This window comes from Oryzias melastigma, linkage group LG17, assembly GCF_002922805.2.
Source record: "Oryzias melastigma strain HK-1 linkage group LG17, ASM292280v2, whole genome shotgun sequence".
In the NCBI taxonomy this organism is placed as follows: Eukaryota; Metazoa; Chordata; class Actinopteri; order Beloniformes; family Adrianichthyidae; genus Oryzias; species Oryzias melastigma.
The window spans coordinates 7,702,121-7,722,102 of record NC_050528.1 but is presented as its reverse complement, the minus strand read 5'-3'; the positions used below and the strand labels follow the sequence as shown (position 1 = coordinate 7,722,102).

Sequence of the window (19,982 nt, the reverse complement as noted above, 5' to 3'; positions counted from 1 at the left end):
GTTTAAATAACTGTTTCGTGTCTGTGGTAAGATAGGTTAGGGACATTTGTAATGTGGTAACAGTTTTTGCCACTTGTCTTTTTTTTTTCTTTTAAATTTGATCTTAAAACACAAAAGTGGTTGTGACCTTTTGATCAACAGGTGAACATTAAATCTTTAACTGTAAAAGCATATTTTATCTTCTTGCCAATTTTTTAATTAAAATCTGGTTTTAAATCTGGTTTTGATCAACATGAACTGTCCAAATGCTATAAACCCAAGTTTTTTCCAATATTTTGCAACATAACCTCAGTCTGTACAGGCAAGTTCATGTTATCCCAAGGTTACGCTACTCTTAACCATGACAGCTTTAGATATAACAAACATTCAGGAGGATTTCTATACTGACGCAAACCACCGGCATGCATGTTATTTACAATCAATCAATTTACACAGACCCCTTATGAACACAGGGTTCCCCAAAAATCTATTTTGAAAACCTGCTGTGTCCATGTAGCCATTACTCTAAGTGACTGAATAATAAACAGTCTCATTTTGGGGTAGAAGATAAAATACAAAAGTGTCCAAAACAACTTTCTGTCACGAGAATCATATTTTAGAAGAATCCTGTTCAACATGTCTATAGAATAAAAACTGAGCAAACAAAATGTTTTTTATACACTGACTGATAATGCTATGTTTGTGAAAGATCATGTAATAGGAGCAGCGGGCTTCTAAATCGTGTTCAGACCACAAGTTCTGCATGGTTAGTGACTCATTTTCTGTCATATCTTGTTTTGTTTTTCTCAGGGTGGAAAAGGTCGAATTGGTGTTGTCATTTCATCCTTTGTGCATTTCACTGATGTCTCTGCCAGGTAACCATTCCAGAGTGTCGCAATTCTCGTGTTGTGCTACCAGAAATGTTCTGATTTAGTTTCTCTGACTGCAGAATCCACCACTGTGAGGGTGCACCCACACACATTTGGCATAACGCACACAGCAAACCACAGCAATGTCTCATTTTAGAGACCATAACCAACATCATTGCTCAACCATGCTTGATGTATTTATTCACTTCCTATAACTTGAGGTTACGGTGAATCAGAAAATGAGTCAAAGGAAAGTTTTGCTTTGTCTCAAAGAAGCAGAATGTTTGGTGATGAATCATCCGGTATTCAATTTCATGATCAACTTAGAAGCGTGGCAATCACTGAATGGCCCTTGGCCCGAGCATCAGTTTCAAGAAAGGCATTTATTGTTAAGAGAACCCATTCTTGTTTTTCAACCAGCGTCAGTCAAGCAAATCTAGAACTGTTTACGTTTGGGAAGCCATGTTGAGAAGTAGTTGGCCTGGTGATCGTTTTTGCACATGACATAGCATCACGGTGTAAGCACAAATCATTCTGTTATGTCCCAAAGAGAAAGACCAGGTCACTGGCATGAATGTAAAAGACAGAGGCCAAATGAAGGATTAGAGGAAGACATAGGAGAACAATAAGGCAGATTTACAATGGTATAGATTTAGGGGGGAGCAGAGAAAAATGGCAGATGAGAGGGAAACTGCTGAAAAGCCTACAGCGCCTGTTGGTTTTAGGTCTGTCTGAATGGCCAAGCTGTGCACACACTCCGGCCTCTCTCTGTCCCCTTACCCCCCTGTGTTTACTTAAGGCTGACATTCTCTTCCTCTCTGTTGGAATCCTCTGTCTCTCCAGTTACTTTCCCTCCTGTCTATTTTGTGAGTCTTTGCATGTGTGTGTGTATACGTCTGGATGACCCTAACTGAAGAGTGGGTTCACACTATTCAATTACTCTTGAGTTATAATTACCTGAAGTATTTAACATGACTCTGTGTCTTCCTCAAAGTGCTGATCAGGCGCTGGACCGTTTTGCGATGAGGAAGTACTACGATGATAAGGTCTCAGCTCTGATGACACCTTCGCAGAAACGGTAAGACCTAAAGTATTAGTGTACTTCTGTGACAGAAAGTGTATTGTTTGACCTCGCAGTATTTAGGTCTGGCACCTCACTCAATGGAAACACTATAAAGTTAACTTCTATTCATTCTGTTAACCTCTGAACATCACATTGTGAGTTATATTACCACAGTAGTTTATTCTAGGGGTTTTAGAAAATATCGATTCAGTGAAATATCGCAAAACTTTATTTATCGATACTTATATTGATTCAAAATAGTCTTAATGTTGTTTTCCACCAATATATTTACTAAATTACCAAAATAAAAGCACCCTGATTTTTTTTTTGGATAATAGCAACTTGATTATAAGAAAAAGTTGCAGTGCTTAATATTCTGATCATTTAATACAATGTATTTTCCTTTGGAAAAAATGTATTTAAGTCCAGATAATTATTAATTCATAATAAAAAAATAGTGAAATATTATCTGGTTCTGTCTTTGGGTATATCGGGATACGTATTGTATAATGACACATGTATCGCAGTACATACTGTATCGCCAGATTCTTGCCATTTCTTATTAATTTTGCTCAATAGGACTCTATGACAATGAAATAAAACAGGGAAATTAAAAAAAGAGCTCGAGTCTTAAGAGGTTAAGTCCAAGTTCTGTCATTTTTGAGTCTTCTTTGGTTCACTAATGCCTCGTTTCCACTGAGTGGTACGGATCAGACCAGACCTTGACGGTCCGGGTAATTCAAGCGAGCGTTTCCTTTGAGCGTTGGACCATCAAAGCGCATGCGAGGTGTAGACCGATGACATAGCTGTGCGTCAAAACTGTGCAGTGAAAGAAAAGCTGCATCAGCTGCCTCAGAAATGGACGGAAAAAGAAAAAGATAACTGCGGATGATACTTATAAAACTCTTTATGTTGAGCAATACTCCAGTGTTCTTCAATAAATGTTTTATTTAGCACGATCAGAAGTGTTTTTATAAGTATGGATCGGTAACGAACATTCTTTGGTCGCGGGAGTCGGGTGAGACAGAAACGGGGGGTCGGACGCTTGCTGTTGTCGTAAAACTTTTCCGCCAATCAATGGATCAAAGCTCCGTTCCATTCTTCTATGGACCCACAACCAACAGGGAACCAGAAATGGTACCATTTGATCCTGCTTAATGGGTCTATTTTGTAATGGAAACGCTCAAAAGTCCAGTCCAGCCCGATCTAGTCTGAACCGCTCAGTGGAAATGAGGCATAATCGAATAAAATACTGGTAGCTGTGCCAGAGGGGGTGAAGTGTTTGTTTAGTGCAGTTTATTTTCAGTTCATCCTGCTCTTCTACTACTTCGGTGTGAATGACAACAAGCAAAAAGAAACACGATTGATTCATTTACCTTTTGCTGTCAGGTTTTAATTAAGAAGTATGGCTTTTTAAATGGGAATTTGCCAACTTGGCTGCTGTGGATTAGTTCTATCACTATTTTATTCTGTTAGAATTGGCTTTTTTCTTGTAAAATGCAGTAGAACTAAAACTGTGAAATAGAAGTCTTGAATATAACACCTAACCTTTAAGTTTCTTTGCAGCACTTTTGGAACTAAATATTTTATTTCCAGTTTCTCCATTACATTCTATCAGTTTTTTGTAATTTACTTTTAAAGCTATAAAATGTAATTCATTTTTAATAAGTCGTGTCTAAATTGATCACACTACTTGGAATGTATTCTACTTTCCCTAAAAAAAAATGTATTTCATGCCTTTTCTCTGGCATCTTAGCCTATGTTTTATTGTGGGAATGTGTGTGATAATCCTGTTTATGTTGACCTGTGCGCCTTCCTGTCAGGTATGTTTGGATCCTCAACAGTTTACTGAGCGGATCCATGAAGATTAACGCCTCGCCCTCGTTCCTCCACTGCGTCATCCTTCACGGAATCCCAAACTTTGACGCCACCAGAGGTTCAAGTCATATTGTTTACTACTCTGCACAGCTGCTGCTCTCAATAAATGTGGAGGGAAAAAAAAAAAAAACACAAGAAGAGACCACATCAGAATCCGAGCTGGAGCCTTATCTGAACTTAATAGGGCTTCATTTTCCAATTCACACTTGCGTGCTCAGGCACAAGGGTGGCTGTGTACATAAACACAACTGAAAACCCAGTTCACACAAAAGCCATGGGATATCACATCTAACGCGGAAATTGTTGTTTTCACTTTTGTTATCAGAAATTTCACGTCACGCAGATAAAATCCCTTTCTCATAGCAACAGCTTAATTTTTCTGTAATATGAGAAGTTACATCAAGCGATCAGTGTAAATGATTTGTTTGTCTTTCGCAGTTTGTCGACCATACATTAAGGTTTACCAAGGAATGCAAGCAGTGTACTCATCTGGAGTCTAGTAAGTAGCTAAAGACATGTGGTTACTCACTAATTTAAGCATTACCAATCACTTCAAAAGAGTTTTATTCTGATTTATAGCTATTTTTCATTCAAGTTAGCTCAATAGGGATTTCATTTTGAGTTATTGCTTTGTGTAATTGCTTCCACACTCCGACTCCTTTTGATTGTCTTGTCTGTTGTCTGCTAAAGTCACATTGGTCCGGGCCACAGGGATCGAGTGTGCATCGCCTTGGAGCCCGCCCAGCTCCTGAAAGGCGATATCATGGTAAATGATTGCTAAAATTTGTTCTTTTAGAATCAGAGTGTGTTGCTGGGATTATATTATGTTTTTGGTGTCTTTCGTAGATTAAATGCTATCATAAAAGCGAGGTGACATCGGAGCGGGAGGTTGTTTTCCGGCTGCAGTTCCACACGGGAGCAGTGCAGGGTTACAACCTGATGTTTGAGAAGGAGGACATGGAGGTGGCCAACAAAGGTACACCTGCAATAACTCCGGGAGCAGGCCTCAACTTGCAACTTGCAGTCAGCATCAGCTCTTCCGCTCCACACAGCGTCTACAGTCTGGACTCAATTTATACACTTGGCACTTTTAACCAGTAATCTTCTTTTCCAAAACATGTTACGTGTACTGAGGGAATATCCAAGCTGCAGACCAACAACACCAGTCATCTCTCCAGTTTGAATGAATGAATGAATAAATGTGGTGGTTCTATCGTTCCAGATCCCAGATTTCCTGATTACGGTAAAGTGGAGCTGGTTTTCTCAGAGGGGCCAGAGAAGATCCCAGGTACAGATTTCTGGAGATAGTTGAGCGGAAAGTTATAGAGACTTTTATTTTTGTGCTTCCCCCTCCTCTGCTCCCTAGTGAGGAATGCTGTAGCGAGGAAATGTAGTGTGAAGTGTGCGCTGACAGAGGAGTAAAAAAGCTCAGCGTGTGCTCCCCCACATCCCTACGGAAAGGAAATATTTAGGTCTTTAATTTTCTCCTAAAGTCCTCTGCATCAGCAAAACAGTTTCATATTTTAGTGAGTAGCTTTCCTCAAGACCCATTAACAGTTTAAATAGAACTTTTCCTTAAAAGAACTTAGTGAAAATGTAAAGTTATAGAGAAACGCAAGTGAGTTTAATGATGAAAATGTGTTTTTTGGTGTTTTTAGCTTGTTTTTTGTAGCATTTTTCTGATGATGGAAGACATATATTAAGAAAATTAAGCTTAAAACTGAATTTCTGAGTATTTCTTTATTCAAATTGTTGCGACTCAGTAGCAGATGAAAAAAATAACAATTAAAAAAAGAGCATATTTGTTACGTAGAATGTACATTGACCACTTAGCAATGGGGAGGGGAACGGGGGCGGGTTTGCTCTGCACCAGTGGTCCGACCCACAAGTTAGAGGTGAATTCCTAATAAACTACTGTAAAAACTATGTCCTAGAAAATGATACAAACTTTTTGATTTGGGGTTAAAATGGGATAATTGTGAGTAAAAGACCACTAGGGTCAAAAGGTGATCAGAGTAAATCTTTAAATTAGTAAAGAACTGAAATCAGAAGTGTTTTTTTTTTCTTTTTTTTAACATTGCTAATCAAAAATGTTTTCTTTGGCTGCAGGTGCTGACAGGTGGCAAAACGGTCCAGATGTTGTGGTGGATTACAACACGTCAGATCCTCTAACCCGCTGGGACTCGTACCAGAACATCTGCGATGGTGAAGGTAAAGCCCCGACAGCACCGCACCAAAACACAACACTGTACTATGAAACAAAAATAGCTATTTATCATCGCTTATCATTTTGTTCTGTTAAAAAAGAAAAAAAATACAGTGTTCCCTTGTTAATCGCATGTTATATAAAAATAACCCACAATTGATGAAATTCACAAAGTAGAGTTATAGATGTTTTAAGGCTGTAATACCTCTCACTTTTCTAAGACATACATTTTCACAATTTTTCTCACTTATTTAAACACTTAAAGTTCAATTCTTTGTAAAAAAAAAAATCCAGACTTAAAGAATGAAACCAAGATTTATTTTAGTTCTGGTAAACTGGACTCATTCTACAATAGAGGCGTAGCTTAGAGGAGATTGACTGACAAGGTTTCAGCCAATCANNNTTTTTAAAAAAAAAAAAAAAAAAAGTGAAAAAATCTGCAAGACCGTTGAAATTGCACCTCAATATAGCAAGGGACCACTGTATTTGAAATGTACACAAAGTCCTCTTGGTCAAGTTTGTTTTCTCATGATTTGTAGCTTTTGTTTTACGATAGTTTAGTAAAACCTACATAAACAATCAAACTGGCCATAGCAAGCACAATTTTGATTTTGTGCAGAAACTTTCCGTTAGCGTGCAGTCTGAAGTGTTGGATGCTGTTTAGACTGGGTTCAGGAAAAGATCAGATGGCTCCCAGGAGATTCCAGTTTTGTTTTCTCATCAAATGAGTAGGCATACTTCAGCCATCCCACACATTACATACTCTCACTAGTGCCCACACACATCTAGAGACTCTCACTCAGAGCCACCCTGTCGGGGCGTCCCGTCCGCGCTGTGGTTGTTGCTCTCCAACCGAACCACACAATTCACAACAGCCTCCCAGAATAGAGTAACGTGGTGGCTGCATTAAAATACGGCTCCACCCTTTTCCCGTATTCTTGCAGTCTTTTTATAAGCTGATTTCAGCTTGATGTAAACATGTTGCTTCTTTTTTGGTTACTTTATAAAACCCTCATTTGGAATTTTACACCCTTTTTTTAAAAAAGCAATTGAAAGAAAAACAACCCAAATGACGTTTTTCAAAGCAAAGCAGAGACACCAAGAAACTTTCTATGTCCTGACTGCTCAGCGTTTATGTGGGAAATTTACTGGCCTGTTTTCTCCTGTAAATATTGCACGTGAGAGAGAAGACACGAGCTTTGCTGGAATTCTGCATCTACTTACCAGCAGTCCTTTGGCTGTCCCAGTTTGCTTCAGGGAGGGTGTCACTCAGAGCAGGAAGTCTAGAGACTGTTTAGCACTGTAGTGTTAAGTCTGTAAAAAAACAGAGACTGGTCTTCAATAAGGACAGTGTGCATTTATCCAAATGTGGAAATTACTGTGAAAACCTCAAAGACCTGTCTGTTTTTTTAAGGTTATTGTTGACGCCTCTGTGTGAAGCTAAACTGGAATAGTTGTTTTGCGTATTGAATATTAGTTATTCTTTTCTGTTTTGGTGTAAATACATGAACTTCAACCGTTTGTAGCCAACAGGGAGTTTTGTCTGTAACCAAAGACCTACTCCAATCATTTTTTAAAGCGTCTTTTAACCCTTTAACTCTGGAGCTCCACTGTTCATGTTCTTTGATTTACTGTAACTTTTCAACTGTTAAAACGAGCCGCTTTTCTCCTTCAGGATCTACTGGAATGACGTTGATCGTTTTTATGGTCAAAAAGTTACAGTATTTTAAAGATTTTGTGTTTTTAGTGTATTTAGGAATTTTTGTGCCATTATATTGCAAGCAAGATCAGATTTTCTAAATTGTGAACAAAATGTAAAATGTTAGGAGTAAAACTTCAGAATTTGGAAAGGAAAATATGTAATATTTGCTTTAAAAAATCCTAATTTTGCTTTTAAAAAATATTTTTGCATTTGCAAACATTTTTTTTTTTGCTTTCAACAAAATTATTGTGTTTAGACACTTTTTTTGTTTTCTAAAAGTATTTTTGTATTTGCAAACTTTTTTTATTTCAAAATATTTTTTTAATACATTTTTTTGAAAACAATATGTTTTTAGATTAGTTGTGCTGCATCTCACTATTATTTTTTGAAAGCAAAAAAAGTTAGCAAATGCAAAAATATTTTTAAAGCATAAAAAGCATTTTTTTAAAAATGTAATATTAAATATTTTCATTTGCAAGTTAAGACATTAACTCTTTCTTAACATTTTGCTTGCAATTCAAAAAAAATTGATCTCAAAACTGTGACTTTTTCTTGCAATTGGGTGGCAAAAAAAATCACTTCATATTTAAGCATCACTAGCGTGTTAAAAGGTTAATTATGCAATCTTTTTCTTTTTGCCTAAATACAAGAACTTTTGTTGTTTTCTAAAACATAGTTTTTGCAAAGCGGCAGGAGTTCATTAGAAATTGGCCTCTGAATTTTGGGCGGATCTTGTTAGAGGAAAGCAACCCCGCCCCTTTTCTCTCTCTCTATAGTTTTCTCTCTAGACTTCTAGTCTATAGTTGAGCAGGGAGCTCGTGGCCCACCCAGTGTATTATCTGTCACAAATAAGCTTTTTTCCTTTTTTTAATCTGCTCCTGATTACAATTTGTATATAGAAATATTCAAGGCTGCACGGTGGTGTAGTTGTTGGCTCTCTTGGCTCACAGCAACAGGCCCCCTGTTCTAGGGTACCTGAGAATCACCATTGGGGGGACCTTTTTGTGTAGAGTTTGCATGTTCTTCCCATGCATGCAGGGCTTTTTTCAGGAACTCCGGTTTCCTCCCACCTTCCAAAAACATGCTTCATGGGTTAATTGGTGACTCTAAATTGTCCCTAAGTGTGAATGTGAGAGAGTATCGTTGTGCGACTGAGTCCTGGCGACCTGTCCAGGGTGTACCCTGCCTTTGCATAGAAGTGGCCGAGTTAGACTCTGGCAGCCCTATGACCCCGGAAGGTAAAAAATAGGTTTAGAAAAAAAATAAAATGCCACAAAAACATGTTAAAATGCCAAAAAAGACTATTTTCTTTGGGGTGGGTCTAAATTAGGATTTTATTTCATTTATTCATTTCTAGAGCACCTTTCACCACCAGCCAAGGAGGCCCAAAGAGCTGTACACAAAAAAACACAATACCTTACAATCATAAAAATAATTTAAAACATTAAAATCATAAAATCCTATTTAAAAATAAGTTAAAATGAACAGCTAAAAAAGCAGCTAGGCAGATACTATAGCGCGATAGTGGAGGAACAATTCAGCTTTAAAACTCTCCAAAAGTGTGACCTTTCTAATAGCCGGTGGCAACTGATTCCACAGTTTAGGAGCCAGCACAGCAAAGGCACCATCTACCCGGAACTTACATGTGGTACTCTGAACCAGTAACAAACACTGGTCCGCAGAACGCAAAGACTTAGAGGGGGAATATTTTAAAATCAGATCAGAAAGGTAAGACAGTGCCGTACCTGCCAGTGATTTAAAAGCAAAAACAATAATTTTCATAAAAATCAGATATTTCACTGGCAGTTAAAAGAGACCAGGACTGGGGTTATATAATCAAACTTCTTAGCATCACATATAAATCTGGCCGCTGCATTTTGCATCAGCTGTAGTCTGGCTATTGAGGCCTTGGGCAACCGGCAAACAAGGAACTGCAGTAATTCAGTCTGGGATGTAAATCTTTTCCATAAAATTGCCATTACTGAAATATCTAAGAAAAAAAATATGACTTCAAATAAAAAAATACTAATTAATTGAACTATTCTGATTTATGAGTTTTGAATTAAAGTTTTGACAAACTGATAGAAAAGGATAAAAAAAATCTCGCCACAGCGAAACAGCTTCCACTGACTCGCATAGGTGGCAGAGACTTTTACGCCCTTCTTGACTCAGCCCTGTATTGTCTTTCTGGGCTGGGGACCGGCACAGGGAGCCCCAGATTTGGACTCCCTTGTGGTTACATAGTTAGGCAGTAGCATGAAGGGTCTTACCTAGAGGACCCAGACTGGATGAAGCTCATTTTGCCCCCTTAGAAGCAAACCCAGGTTTCTTGTGCAACAGTCATACACCCAACCAACTGAGCATCAGATATATCGTTTTAAATTTAATGTGAAAGGTGAAAATGCCTGCATGTACTTTGTTGGTGGACGTGTAGAAGCCAGAGCTGGTGAAAATGCGGAGGATCGACTTTCTGACTCACATGTTCGGGTTTTGGGTGGTGGATGGTGGCAGTAAAGGAGGCTAAAAAGAAAGGGCCAGATAATTGCAGAGCCATGCACAACACGACCTCCAGTTATGGGAGAGTAGCTTAAGGAACTGTTGCGGCCTTTCTACTTTTTGCACTGTAATTGGTGGATTTCGGGGTCTGACCTTACCATAACAGCCAGTGTGATGAATTCCAGATAAAAATGCTTTGACTGCTTCTCCCAAGTTCACAAGCTAAGAGCATAGTTGGTAAACCAGTTTTGGTTTGTCAGTGTAACTCAAATAGGTAAAGCTGTTTTTTTAAAAACAATTCTTGAACCCCATAATTGTGTTTTGGGCACATCTGTTTCTTTCTAGTTTTGTACATAAATACAGCAAGCGTATAATTTTTCGACACACACGAGTGAGAGAAAAACATCTTGGCTGCCACTTCTCATGAAAATTGCTCCGGGCTCCCGGCAGAAGTTAATGATTGCTTTAATTAAAAAGCATCTTTTTACTGAGTGAGAACGTCTTGAGCTGCAGGAATGTTGTTTTCATCCCATGATCCTCTTTGGCCCGCCCTCTTTTCCCTATCGGGTTTGTCCCCTAATGTAGAGCTTGGAGGTCAGGTTTCCAGCCTCCTCCAAACCCGCCTCCGCCTCATAGCCACACCTTACTTGTTTACATTCCTCTTTCCTTATTTGGTACCTCAGACCCCCGACTCCCCCCCTTCATGTAGAGCGTAAACGCACTTAGAAAGCAGGGGTAACTTATTCTTCAGTCACAGAGTTGTCTTCTTTAAGCCGGATAATGCTGTTTTCTTAGCTGGAAGTGGAAACAAAGGTAAGATATTTTATTGATGCAGAATTGAAAGGATGCACGATTTCAAGAATGATAGAAAAAAGTGAAGTTAGACCCCCGATGGCTCTCACCTGTGTGGAGCTCCGAGCCGCTCCAGAGGGGAGGGGGGAGGAGGAACCTTTATCATGCATGTCTGGTATTCGGATTCTCCGCTGAGGGCTTTACTGAAAGGCGAGTACTTAGAGCGGCGAGAAGCTCGGGAGTCATGTTCCAGCTCTTTTGTTGAGATTGACAGTGAAACTGCAGCTTCATTTGCTCCAAAGACTCTTTGCTCCATTTACTTTTAAATTCCTCTCCTGGTGAAGTCGGCCCGGCTGACCCTCCATCCATCCAATTTTCTGAGCAAGCTTCATCCTGCTCGGGGGGTCACGGGGGTGGCCTGGAGCCTACCGCAGTTACACTTTTTTTTTTTTTACCTACCTTTCGATTCGACTACAAACCAACTGACATCTTTTTTTTTTTAAGTTATGTTTGAGGATTAAGGAGGATGTTTGGACATATGCCTGGGGTCAAAGGGCAAGTGAGAGTGAACTGAGTGGCTTTATAGCAGAAAGGTGAGGAATGTAGGGGTCAGAAGAGATGCACGGCCGTCTGACTCCTGTAGCAGCTGGCAGAAGATTTAATGCTTTAACTTAAATAGGATCCTTCAATATTGCACATGTTAATCTGCCATAAGCAAGTTCACCTCGTGGCCTAATAGGAAACAAGGAATATATTTCTTGGCAGTTTTTCTCTGGAACATCCAATGAGGTCATTTGTCTCAGTTAAGTGAAATGACTAACATGTTTTTCTCTGTCTTTAAATCCTCCGGTTATTTGTTCTCCTTTTGGTTGGAATGTTGTGATTATGCGCTGGGGTGTGATAATAAGTGACCCTGTCCATCACTTTGAACATGCTGGAGTTTGTGGGTCGGCGTGACCGTGCATGTTAACAGTGTTGCCTTTTGTCTGTGTGCGTCTTTGAGTGTGTCCAAACCAGCTGACTGTATGAAGCGCTGCATCTCTTCTATTTTGCAGCGCCACGCTGTCAAGGCCTAATCCAGGACAAAGCTGCTAGCAAGAGGAGCCTGTTCATTGGGGAGGCCACGCTCGGGCGAGGGGCCAGCACAACCTCCACCACCTCCAGCCCGGACCACAGTGACCACACGCTCTCTGTGAGCAGTGATTCGGGCCTGTCCAGCACGTCTCTGTGGACGGAGAGACCCGCGCCTCTCAACTCCAACACAGCCACCGCCAAGACAAACCAGGGACCCAGTCAGCAGGAAAAGGTTCAGCTGAAGCGGCTCCTCAGCGGATTTGGTCTTGAGGATCCTTCACTGGAGGAGATGGATAATCAAGGACCTAATGGGGGCATTCAACAAGTAGTGTCAACAAAATTGCAGGTCAGTGGAGACAGTCGCCCCCGAGATCGGGAGACGGACATCCTTGATGACGAAGTCATCACAGGCCATGATCTGCACAGTGTGGACAGCTTGGGAACCCTGTCATCTTCGTGCCACAAGAGCAGCCAAAACTCCCTGCTGTCTGATGGATTTGGCAGTCCTGGCGGAGAGGAGCATCCCAGCCAGAACCACCGGCACAACGCTGCTCCTCCTACCGTAGAGGACTACGAGAGATCCTACGCAGATGCGAAAAGATGCTTACTGACCTCCAGGAGCAACTCTGTGGCCTCTTGTAACCCCAGCGCTGATGCATCCAAGCAGCATGTATACAGACAGGGAAGCTATTCCACCCAGTCCTGGGTTCGGCAGCAGCAGATGGTTGCCGCGCAACAGTTTATCTACATGGCAGAAGATCAGAGTAACACAGAAACATACCCTGGGAGCAAACCAAGAAGTGCACCGGGGTTGCTGACTGAACCGCAGCAACCTGCCACCAATGCAGCTGCCGATACCATCAGGAGCACAAGGGATCAGGCAACGATAAACAACAACAATAACAACAAACGAGATGAAGAGTTCAAATCTCTAAAGATAGATATCGAAAACTCAATTGACCAGCTGAATCAGCTGATCATGGACCTGGATCCCTCATTAGTTCCAGGGCCCGGCGCGTCCCAAAAGAGGAACAACGTGACTCATGTCAACGGCTCAATCAGCAAATGTCCAAACGACCTCAACCTGCGATTCAACGATAGTAAAGCAGCAGCTCTGAAAAACACACAGAAGACAGGTAAGAACTTCAGACAGTCTGGGTGGGGTTTGCTTCTGTTGTCCAGGGAAGGAATGTGTTTTCATGAAACTAGAGATGGTTACCAAAAGCATAACAGATCAAACTATTTTCATGTCCGTTCTAACTTGAATCATTTCTCTCCAAAAATTTTTGCTTTATTTCCCCTTGCTGGAGACTGAACATAACAAGCCCTTTCTGACTCGCCCCTCTGACATGTTTTACTGACAGAAAAAGCCGACCGTTTGCCAAGTTTTCAGATGTTTTCAGTGTGCTTATGAGGAAAGACTGCCGTTGAAACTTGTCTGCTAAGCTATCTGAGCACAGGATCAGTGAGGGACATGTTAAAAGAAGAGCATCTGCCATTAGGCTCAGTGCGCATTGCTGTCTCTCGCAGTTTGACCGCAAGGGCTGCATTTTTAAAGTAGATATTTCTACAAAATCACTGTGTTTAAAGTTGGTTTTGTCCATTAACATTCTTTTCCTGAAGTTTAGGGAGAATTGATCTGTTATCTTCCATCCATGTCCATCTACAAGCCACAACACTGCAAAATATTTATGTTAAGAAATTAAAAAGACGCTAGTTTCAAGAAATAGATTACTTTCTGTTTTGCAGATAAATTTTTTAAATTTTTTTTTTTAACACAAAACACGTCTTAAGCTTCGTTTCTACTGAACAGTCCAGTCCGATTCGGTATTTTGACCATTTCCATTGTAAAATTGACCTATTAAACAGTACCGAACCATTGAGGGTCCTCATTGGTTGTAGGTCCATTGAAAAGTGGAACAGAATGGTTGGGGCGGAGACACTGTAGCCACCCATTGATTGGCAGGAAGTGATGACAAGATTAGGAAGCACCAATATATCGCTTATTTAAGCTAATGTTTCCAACAGCGGTATTCTTCTCAGCCGTTCGCAATCTTTTATACATGATGTGCAAAAAGTAAAGCAATAAAAAGACGAACTGCTGGATGACCTCTGCTGTTGTTGCTTTTCTAGTTGTCACACTACAAAGACACGCTAGTAGTCTACACCACACATGCGCCGTGAAAACAAACCACTCCGTGGAAACAAGGCTTAAGTGACTAGTTTTTTTTTAAGTAATTTTTGGTAAAACTATTTTTCTTAACTTATTGGCAAAGTCTTTGCTTATTTAACTTTTTTTTCTTCAATTTCAAGAATTTTTGACTTAATTCTAGACAGCCTGTTTTTTTTTTTTGTTTGTTTTTTTTCGAGAGGTGATTATGGATAAATGTGATAAACATTCTAAAGATGATTTATATTGCATTTATCAGGTTGTGTTGTTCCTTTTTTGTTGTATATTGTTACAGATTTGAATTCTTAGATACGTTTTAATCTTGGAGGTTTTGTGTTGCTCTCCTAAATACGACTGCAGAGAGAGGTAGCCGTAAAATTGAAATAAAAAACACTAATCTTGAGAAGAAAGTCATGAGATAGTAGTAAAACTATTTGTTTATGCAGCAAGTCATTTTACTTGACATGAAATCTAATAAGATATTAAAATCTGAAAACAAAGATTTCCACAAAAGCGTTAAAATAGGAAAAAATAAGCAAAAAAGCTCACCAATAAGTATCCTTTTTAAGTTCTAAGCAAATACTTTGTAATTTTTAAAAGTATTTATGCACTTAATTATAGTTTTAATTTAATTACGGCAACATTAAACTAAGATAAAAAGTTTAAATTACTAATTTTAGAAGTAATTATAAAGACAAAGATGATACAATCTTAATACAAGTTGACCCGTCTTAATAAATAATTGTAAAATCTAAATTTCATTTTATTTTTAGATTATAAATCTATTTGTTTTTGGTTCTAAAATAAAGATAATGATTGCAAGTCTAACTTGAAAATATTTATTGAACTTTAAAATAAAATGAACTAAAAGATGTTTTTTTTTAGTCTTAAAACATTTTTAAGAGCAAAAGAATTTTGACTTATTTAAAAAAAAATAAAACATGTTTTTTTCTAGATCGTAGTTTTTGATAAGACAACACAATCTCACCTGAGCTGATTTTGAGAAAAACTAAGGCAAAGATAAGTTGGAACAACTTAAAAAATACTACGAGGTTTAAAATCTTTACAAGTATTAAATAATTTGCTGCGTACATGAAGATGCAGTGAAGCAAAAAGGGATCTGTAAAGGTGTCTGGCTGCATAAATCCCAAGGTGGCTGAAGGGCACAGAACGGGGAGGCTTCAGAAATTTCCAAAGGAAGAACAAGTGAGCCTTTAGGCGACGTTTCTTCCATTTGATCCCAGAGACTTACCTGTCTGCGCATATCAACACAGACACTCCACTCCAGCTACCAAACACCAAAGGCTATGCAAACAAGCTGCAGGAAAGAAAAGACGGGACTGTTTGCTTTTGATGTTGACTTTTAGATTTTTATTTCTGCAGTTAAAATGTAGAATTTTATGTTTATTTTACTTCAAGTTATTGCAATTTTATAAAAAAAGCTCTTTTGATTTTGAATAATGTGTCATGACTTTTTAAGGTGTTCGGTCATGCTCAATAAACTTGTTCCTGCATGTTAGCCCTCATTTAATGCTGTTGGTATTAAAACAAGACTCGCTACACTTTTTCCAAAATATAAAATAACACTAACGGGGTATTTCTTTAGTGTTCTCTATTGCTACCCTTAACTTCTTTACAAATAGTTTTTAAAATATGAAGTTTTGCAGCTGGAAAAGGGTAGTTTTAAATAAAAGGTAATGGACAATCAACTACAAATAAAAAGGAATATCTGTATTTTAATAATCCAGATTTTCTGTTTTTCTGGTGGAATGTAAAAGTTTTCTACAATTCCGAGAAACTCCATATCTGCTGATGCAGCAGCCGATCTTCAAGGCTAAATGGGCTGTGACTGTGATTTCCTGTTGTGGGCCTCACATCAGTTTCTGATGTTTTGTTGCTACGTTTGGGCTTCATAAATCAAAACTACAAAACTTTTTGCTTTGGGAAAATCGGAATTGTTGCAAACATTCGAGCAGCGTCTGGATCCGATAACTTGTTGCACGCTCCACATTAGCTGTTTTCCTATGAATGAGTTACTACTTATATAATTTCGTGAATCCCTTTGGGGGGTTTTTGATGTTACTTTCTGAGCAATAATGGCTTTTGCAGTTAAAGATGAAGATAGCATTAAGCCATATGTTTTCATGCAGTGGAAATTGAGAAGTATTTTCCTCTTAAGGGTATTGGGATTAAATTAGGAATTTCTTGTCCTTGGACTCATCGGGATGCAGTTTTATTCATAACTTTTTTATGGAACAGTGAATAGTAAAAAGAAAGAACTTAAGAATTTACAATTACTTAGATTTATACGTTTTGGTAAATCGTAAAATAAAAAAAAGCACAAATTGAAGGGTTTCTTACTATAACCGTCACTATTTTCAACTGATTCAAAAATGCAGTTTTTTTCTAGGTTAAGCAAATGTATCCGATGGTTCCTCTGTGAAAGAAAGAAGAGCTTATTTAAGGGTTTAAGGTCTGCATCACAACCTGCTCTGACACAACCCCAGACAGAAGTTGCCGTGAATCTTTAAGTCCTTATTTTTACCAAATTTGCAACCAGTTCCTTGATTTTCGTCCAAGTTGAGCAAAAGTCGATCCCTGCAATCGTCCTAAATGCAATCATGTTTTTGTTGTTAACCTCACTTGTGTACAGCGCAATTATGCAAACTTTTAATTATATGACAGCATGTGAATGAAAGGAAAGGATGATTATAGTAATCATGTACTTAAAGGGGACAATAAAATTTCCATAACACTTTAATGTTCATTTTTTGTCAGGACCAAATCTTTTCCTCCTCTGCTGAACTACAGTAATAAATGAAATAGAGATTTATCATTTCCAATGAACTTTTGTTTTTTAAAACATTAAAGACTCAGAAAAGCGGGATACACTGTGGATAGTTTGACAGTCTGTTACTGCCGCCGCGTTCTCTGGCTGCAACTCGATGCAGCGACGTGTCCAGCGGAGCTCACGCCATGAATATGCCGGCAGACAGACCGCTATGCTGGGGCTGGATCACGCTTAAACCTCCAGAACATTTAAAACGTCCCCCGGTGAGCTTGCTGTTCGGAACGTCGGGGGTCCGCAGCTCTCGGGACGCGAGCCAGTACCACCAGACGTGGTACTGGACGCGAACCGGAGCCGGGTTAGAGTGCAGGAGCTCTCCAGGTCCTAGCGCCGGGCCGGTTCCAGCTAGCAGCTCGGAGGTTGGAGACCCGCCCGTGATCGAGTGAGAGCAGCCGGTGAGAGGACGATGAGGGACGCCTGCGCGCGCGGTATGAAAAAGCACGTATGAGAAAATCCCATTGACTGTAAAAATAATGGACCTATCGAGCTATGAGGTCCCCCCATTATATACAGTCTATGGAAAATCCGCGATTAATGCGTCAAAAAAATTGTCGGCGTCAAGCACGTGTCAGATTAATGCGTTTTTAACGCGACAAATCTGACAGCCCTAGTATTAATATACAACAGTCAAAGCACTATTGGGACTAGATGTAGCTGTTTATGCGTATTCCTGGTGAGGGGTGGAAGATGTCCTCCTGGATTTTGTGCCATTCCAGTTCAAGCAAGAACCTGATAACTGGATGACATTTCCAGGAAGGTTTATCTTTTGCAGCTGCGTAAAAACAACTTAAGGAGCAAAAATGTTCTCTATTCTGCACCCAAATGTAGAAAGTTTGTTTAATTATCCTAATGTGGCATGAAAGCAGGTAACCAGTTGCTCATTCATGTCGGAGTTTAACTGGAAAAAGTCAGAAAGGAGGAGAAATTCCTCATGTTTTAGTCTGTTTTTTCTGGTTGCACTCAAGGGGTAACTAAAAACGTCTGCGCCTGTACTTCTTAAACTTGCACGTACAAGCGCATGAGCGCTCCAGACAAAGCAGGTAATGATCCCAGACATTAGCACCCTCGCATCATTAGCATTCTTTAGTATTAAGAGGTTGCAGCTCATTGGGAGGTCCCACATTAACATCCTGGTGGTAAGTGACAGCACTCGTCACAGAAGTAATAACATTCAACTCCAAACACACAAGCACACACACTATAACCCCTCCCCATGCTAGAATGCTGGCATTCCTCAGCTGTCCTCACAGAACATTCCTGGAGGCTACCCTTAAGTTAGACATGTGGCCACTGAACAGATTCAGATGATGTCAAGACGTAAAGTCCATTTTTTCTAGTTATTAAAATAAATCCAAGAGTAAAGTTTTTTGTTACGTTTAAATGATTTTCGTGTTGAAAAATGGCCTGTGAATTGCAGAAGGTCAGTGTGCTGCTGTTTTCTTTTCATTGGGTTTTTGTGTCCCGACTTCCTTGAAATCAGTGATGCTTTAAAACCTGTTAACATTTAATGACCTTCTGGCTGGTTTGTGTGTGTGCGTGCAGACGTCGAGTCCAGCAACGGCCCAGAAAGTGTCACGAGGAATCCGGGTTGCCAGGGAAGTGATTTAATTGATCACCCGGGCTTCTACAACCCTGGGTGGGGGAAAACGGAGGATTTCGGGAGTCATCAGACTTACTCACCTTGTGTCCCACACTCCCAGGTAAACTCGGTAGACCTGTTTGCACTTTAAGTGACTTTTCTCAACAGGAGTGAACTGTAGAGTTGTTACTTTTTCCCCCCAGCATTCTGTCTTGTACAGAGGTGACACTGTTGAATACAGGGACCCGTGCCCTGATATAGACAATGTCATTGAGACTGGTCAGGATATGACTCCACCCACTCCTGCGTTCCCCATCTCTCCTCCAACGCCATACGGTAAGGTTTGCATCGCCATGGTAGCATAAGTTATAGAAGACTTTCATTCCTGAAGTCCCCCTTTGATCATCTTTTGATCTATTTTCAAAGCATTCCCAGAAGTCTCTAATTATTATTTTGCCAGTTTTTGCAAAAATAGAAAACCTTAGTTGTTTACTTGGAATTTCTTTGGCATTTCATCAAAAATTCACCCGAGTTATGAGGGGGAATGTTGGCACATAAACCATCTCTTTACATGCTCATTTGCTAGCTTACAGCCCTTCACAGCGCCAACCTAACATTACAGGTGCAACAAAAGTGGCGAGTAATATTGGAGGCGTCAGTTTTGAGCTAGATCCCAACTCGGACAAGGAAAACAAAGACGTACATTTGGGCTAGCCGATATAGGATTTTTTTTTATATCAAGATATATATATTTTTTTCCATATCAAGCGATAACGATATAAATCACGATATAAACCAAATAATTGTATTTGTCAAATTTGAACGCTCTGCGTTAATAATGAAATGTTTAATCATCAACAGGTTGTTTGAATGTGTATATATATGAAAACTAAACAGAAAATTAAAGCTTTCAGGTTTCAGAAAAACATAAATAAAATTGACTGCTAAACTGTTCCATAAAAAAAACAGGCATTAATTATACAAATAAATTCTAATGTCTTCAAGTTTTTAAAAACAAACACAATTCTAACATTATTTTACACTGAAGTACCTTTATCATTTTACTTTTTGAACTTTCTGATTTTTTTTAAAAAGAAAATTAAATTACATAAAAGTAATTTAAAAATCGTGTGAGAAAATACAACTGGGAAGTGTCAGTTTTGGAACTTCAAAATAAAAGTCTATTGCGATAGACTCATTCCTCTATCGAGAAAAAGTTCTATCGCGACATATGTATTGTTATTATTTCTTCACCCAGCCCTAACGTATATGGATCTATTTGTCTGCAAGCGGATGCATCAGAATGGAGCTGAGCAGGGGGTAGTG

At 39.3% G+C, this 19,982-nt stretch overlaps 1 protein-coding gene and 1 long non-coding RNA gene across 4 annotated transcripts in view; one reads left to right on the top strand and one right to left on the bottom strand.

Annotated features, from left to right (window-relative positions):
* The window catches only part of LOC112147632, a 68,229-nt gene that overhangs the window by 34,384 nt on the left and 13,863 nt on the right, over positions 1 to 19,982 (bottom strand). The window contains exon 2 of the long non-coding RNA XR_002919493.2: positions 7,220 to 7,309. This is a non-coding gene — a long non-coding RNA (uncharacterized LOC112147632). The remainder of the gene's footprint in view (positions 1 to 7,219; positions 7,310 to 19,982) is intronic.
* LOC112147630 (tensin-3) overlaps positions 1 to 19,982 on the top strand; it is a 42,438-nt gene that overhangs the window by 11,083 nt on the left and 11,373 nt on the right. For 2 of the 3 annotated variants that reach the window (XM_024274155.2, XM_024274154.2), the window contains exons 5-15: positions 790 to 854; positions 1,843 to 1,926; positions 3,735 to 3,847; positions 4,228 to 4,288; positions 4,480 to 4,555; positions 4,636 to 4,765; positions 5,012 to 5,077; positions 5,899 to 6,000; positions 12,041 to 13,195; positions 18,620 to 18,777; positions 18,860 to 18,992. In XM_024274155.2, the coding sequence (XP_024129923.1) occupies positions 790 to 854; positions 1,843 to 1,926; positions 3,735 to 3,847; positions 4,228 to 4,288; positions 4,480 to 4,555; positions 4,636 to 4,765; positions 5,012 to 5,077; positions 5,899 to 6,000; positions 12,041 to 13,195; positions 18,620 to 18,777; positions 18,860 to 18,992 (2,143 nt within the window). The remainder of the gene's footprint in view (positions 1 to 789; positions 855 to 1,842; positions 1,927 to 3,734; positions 3,848 to 4,227; positions 4,289 to 4,479; positions 4,556 to 4,635; positions 4,766 to 5,011; positions 5,078 to 5,898; positions 6,001 to 12,040; positions 13,196 to 18,619; positions 18,778 to 18,859; positions 18,993 to 19,982) is intronic. The other variant, XM_036216326.1, reaches the window with a different exon arrangement.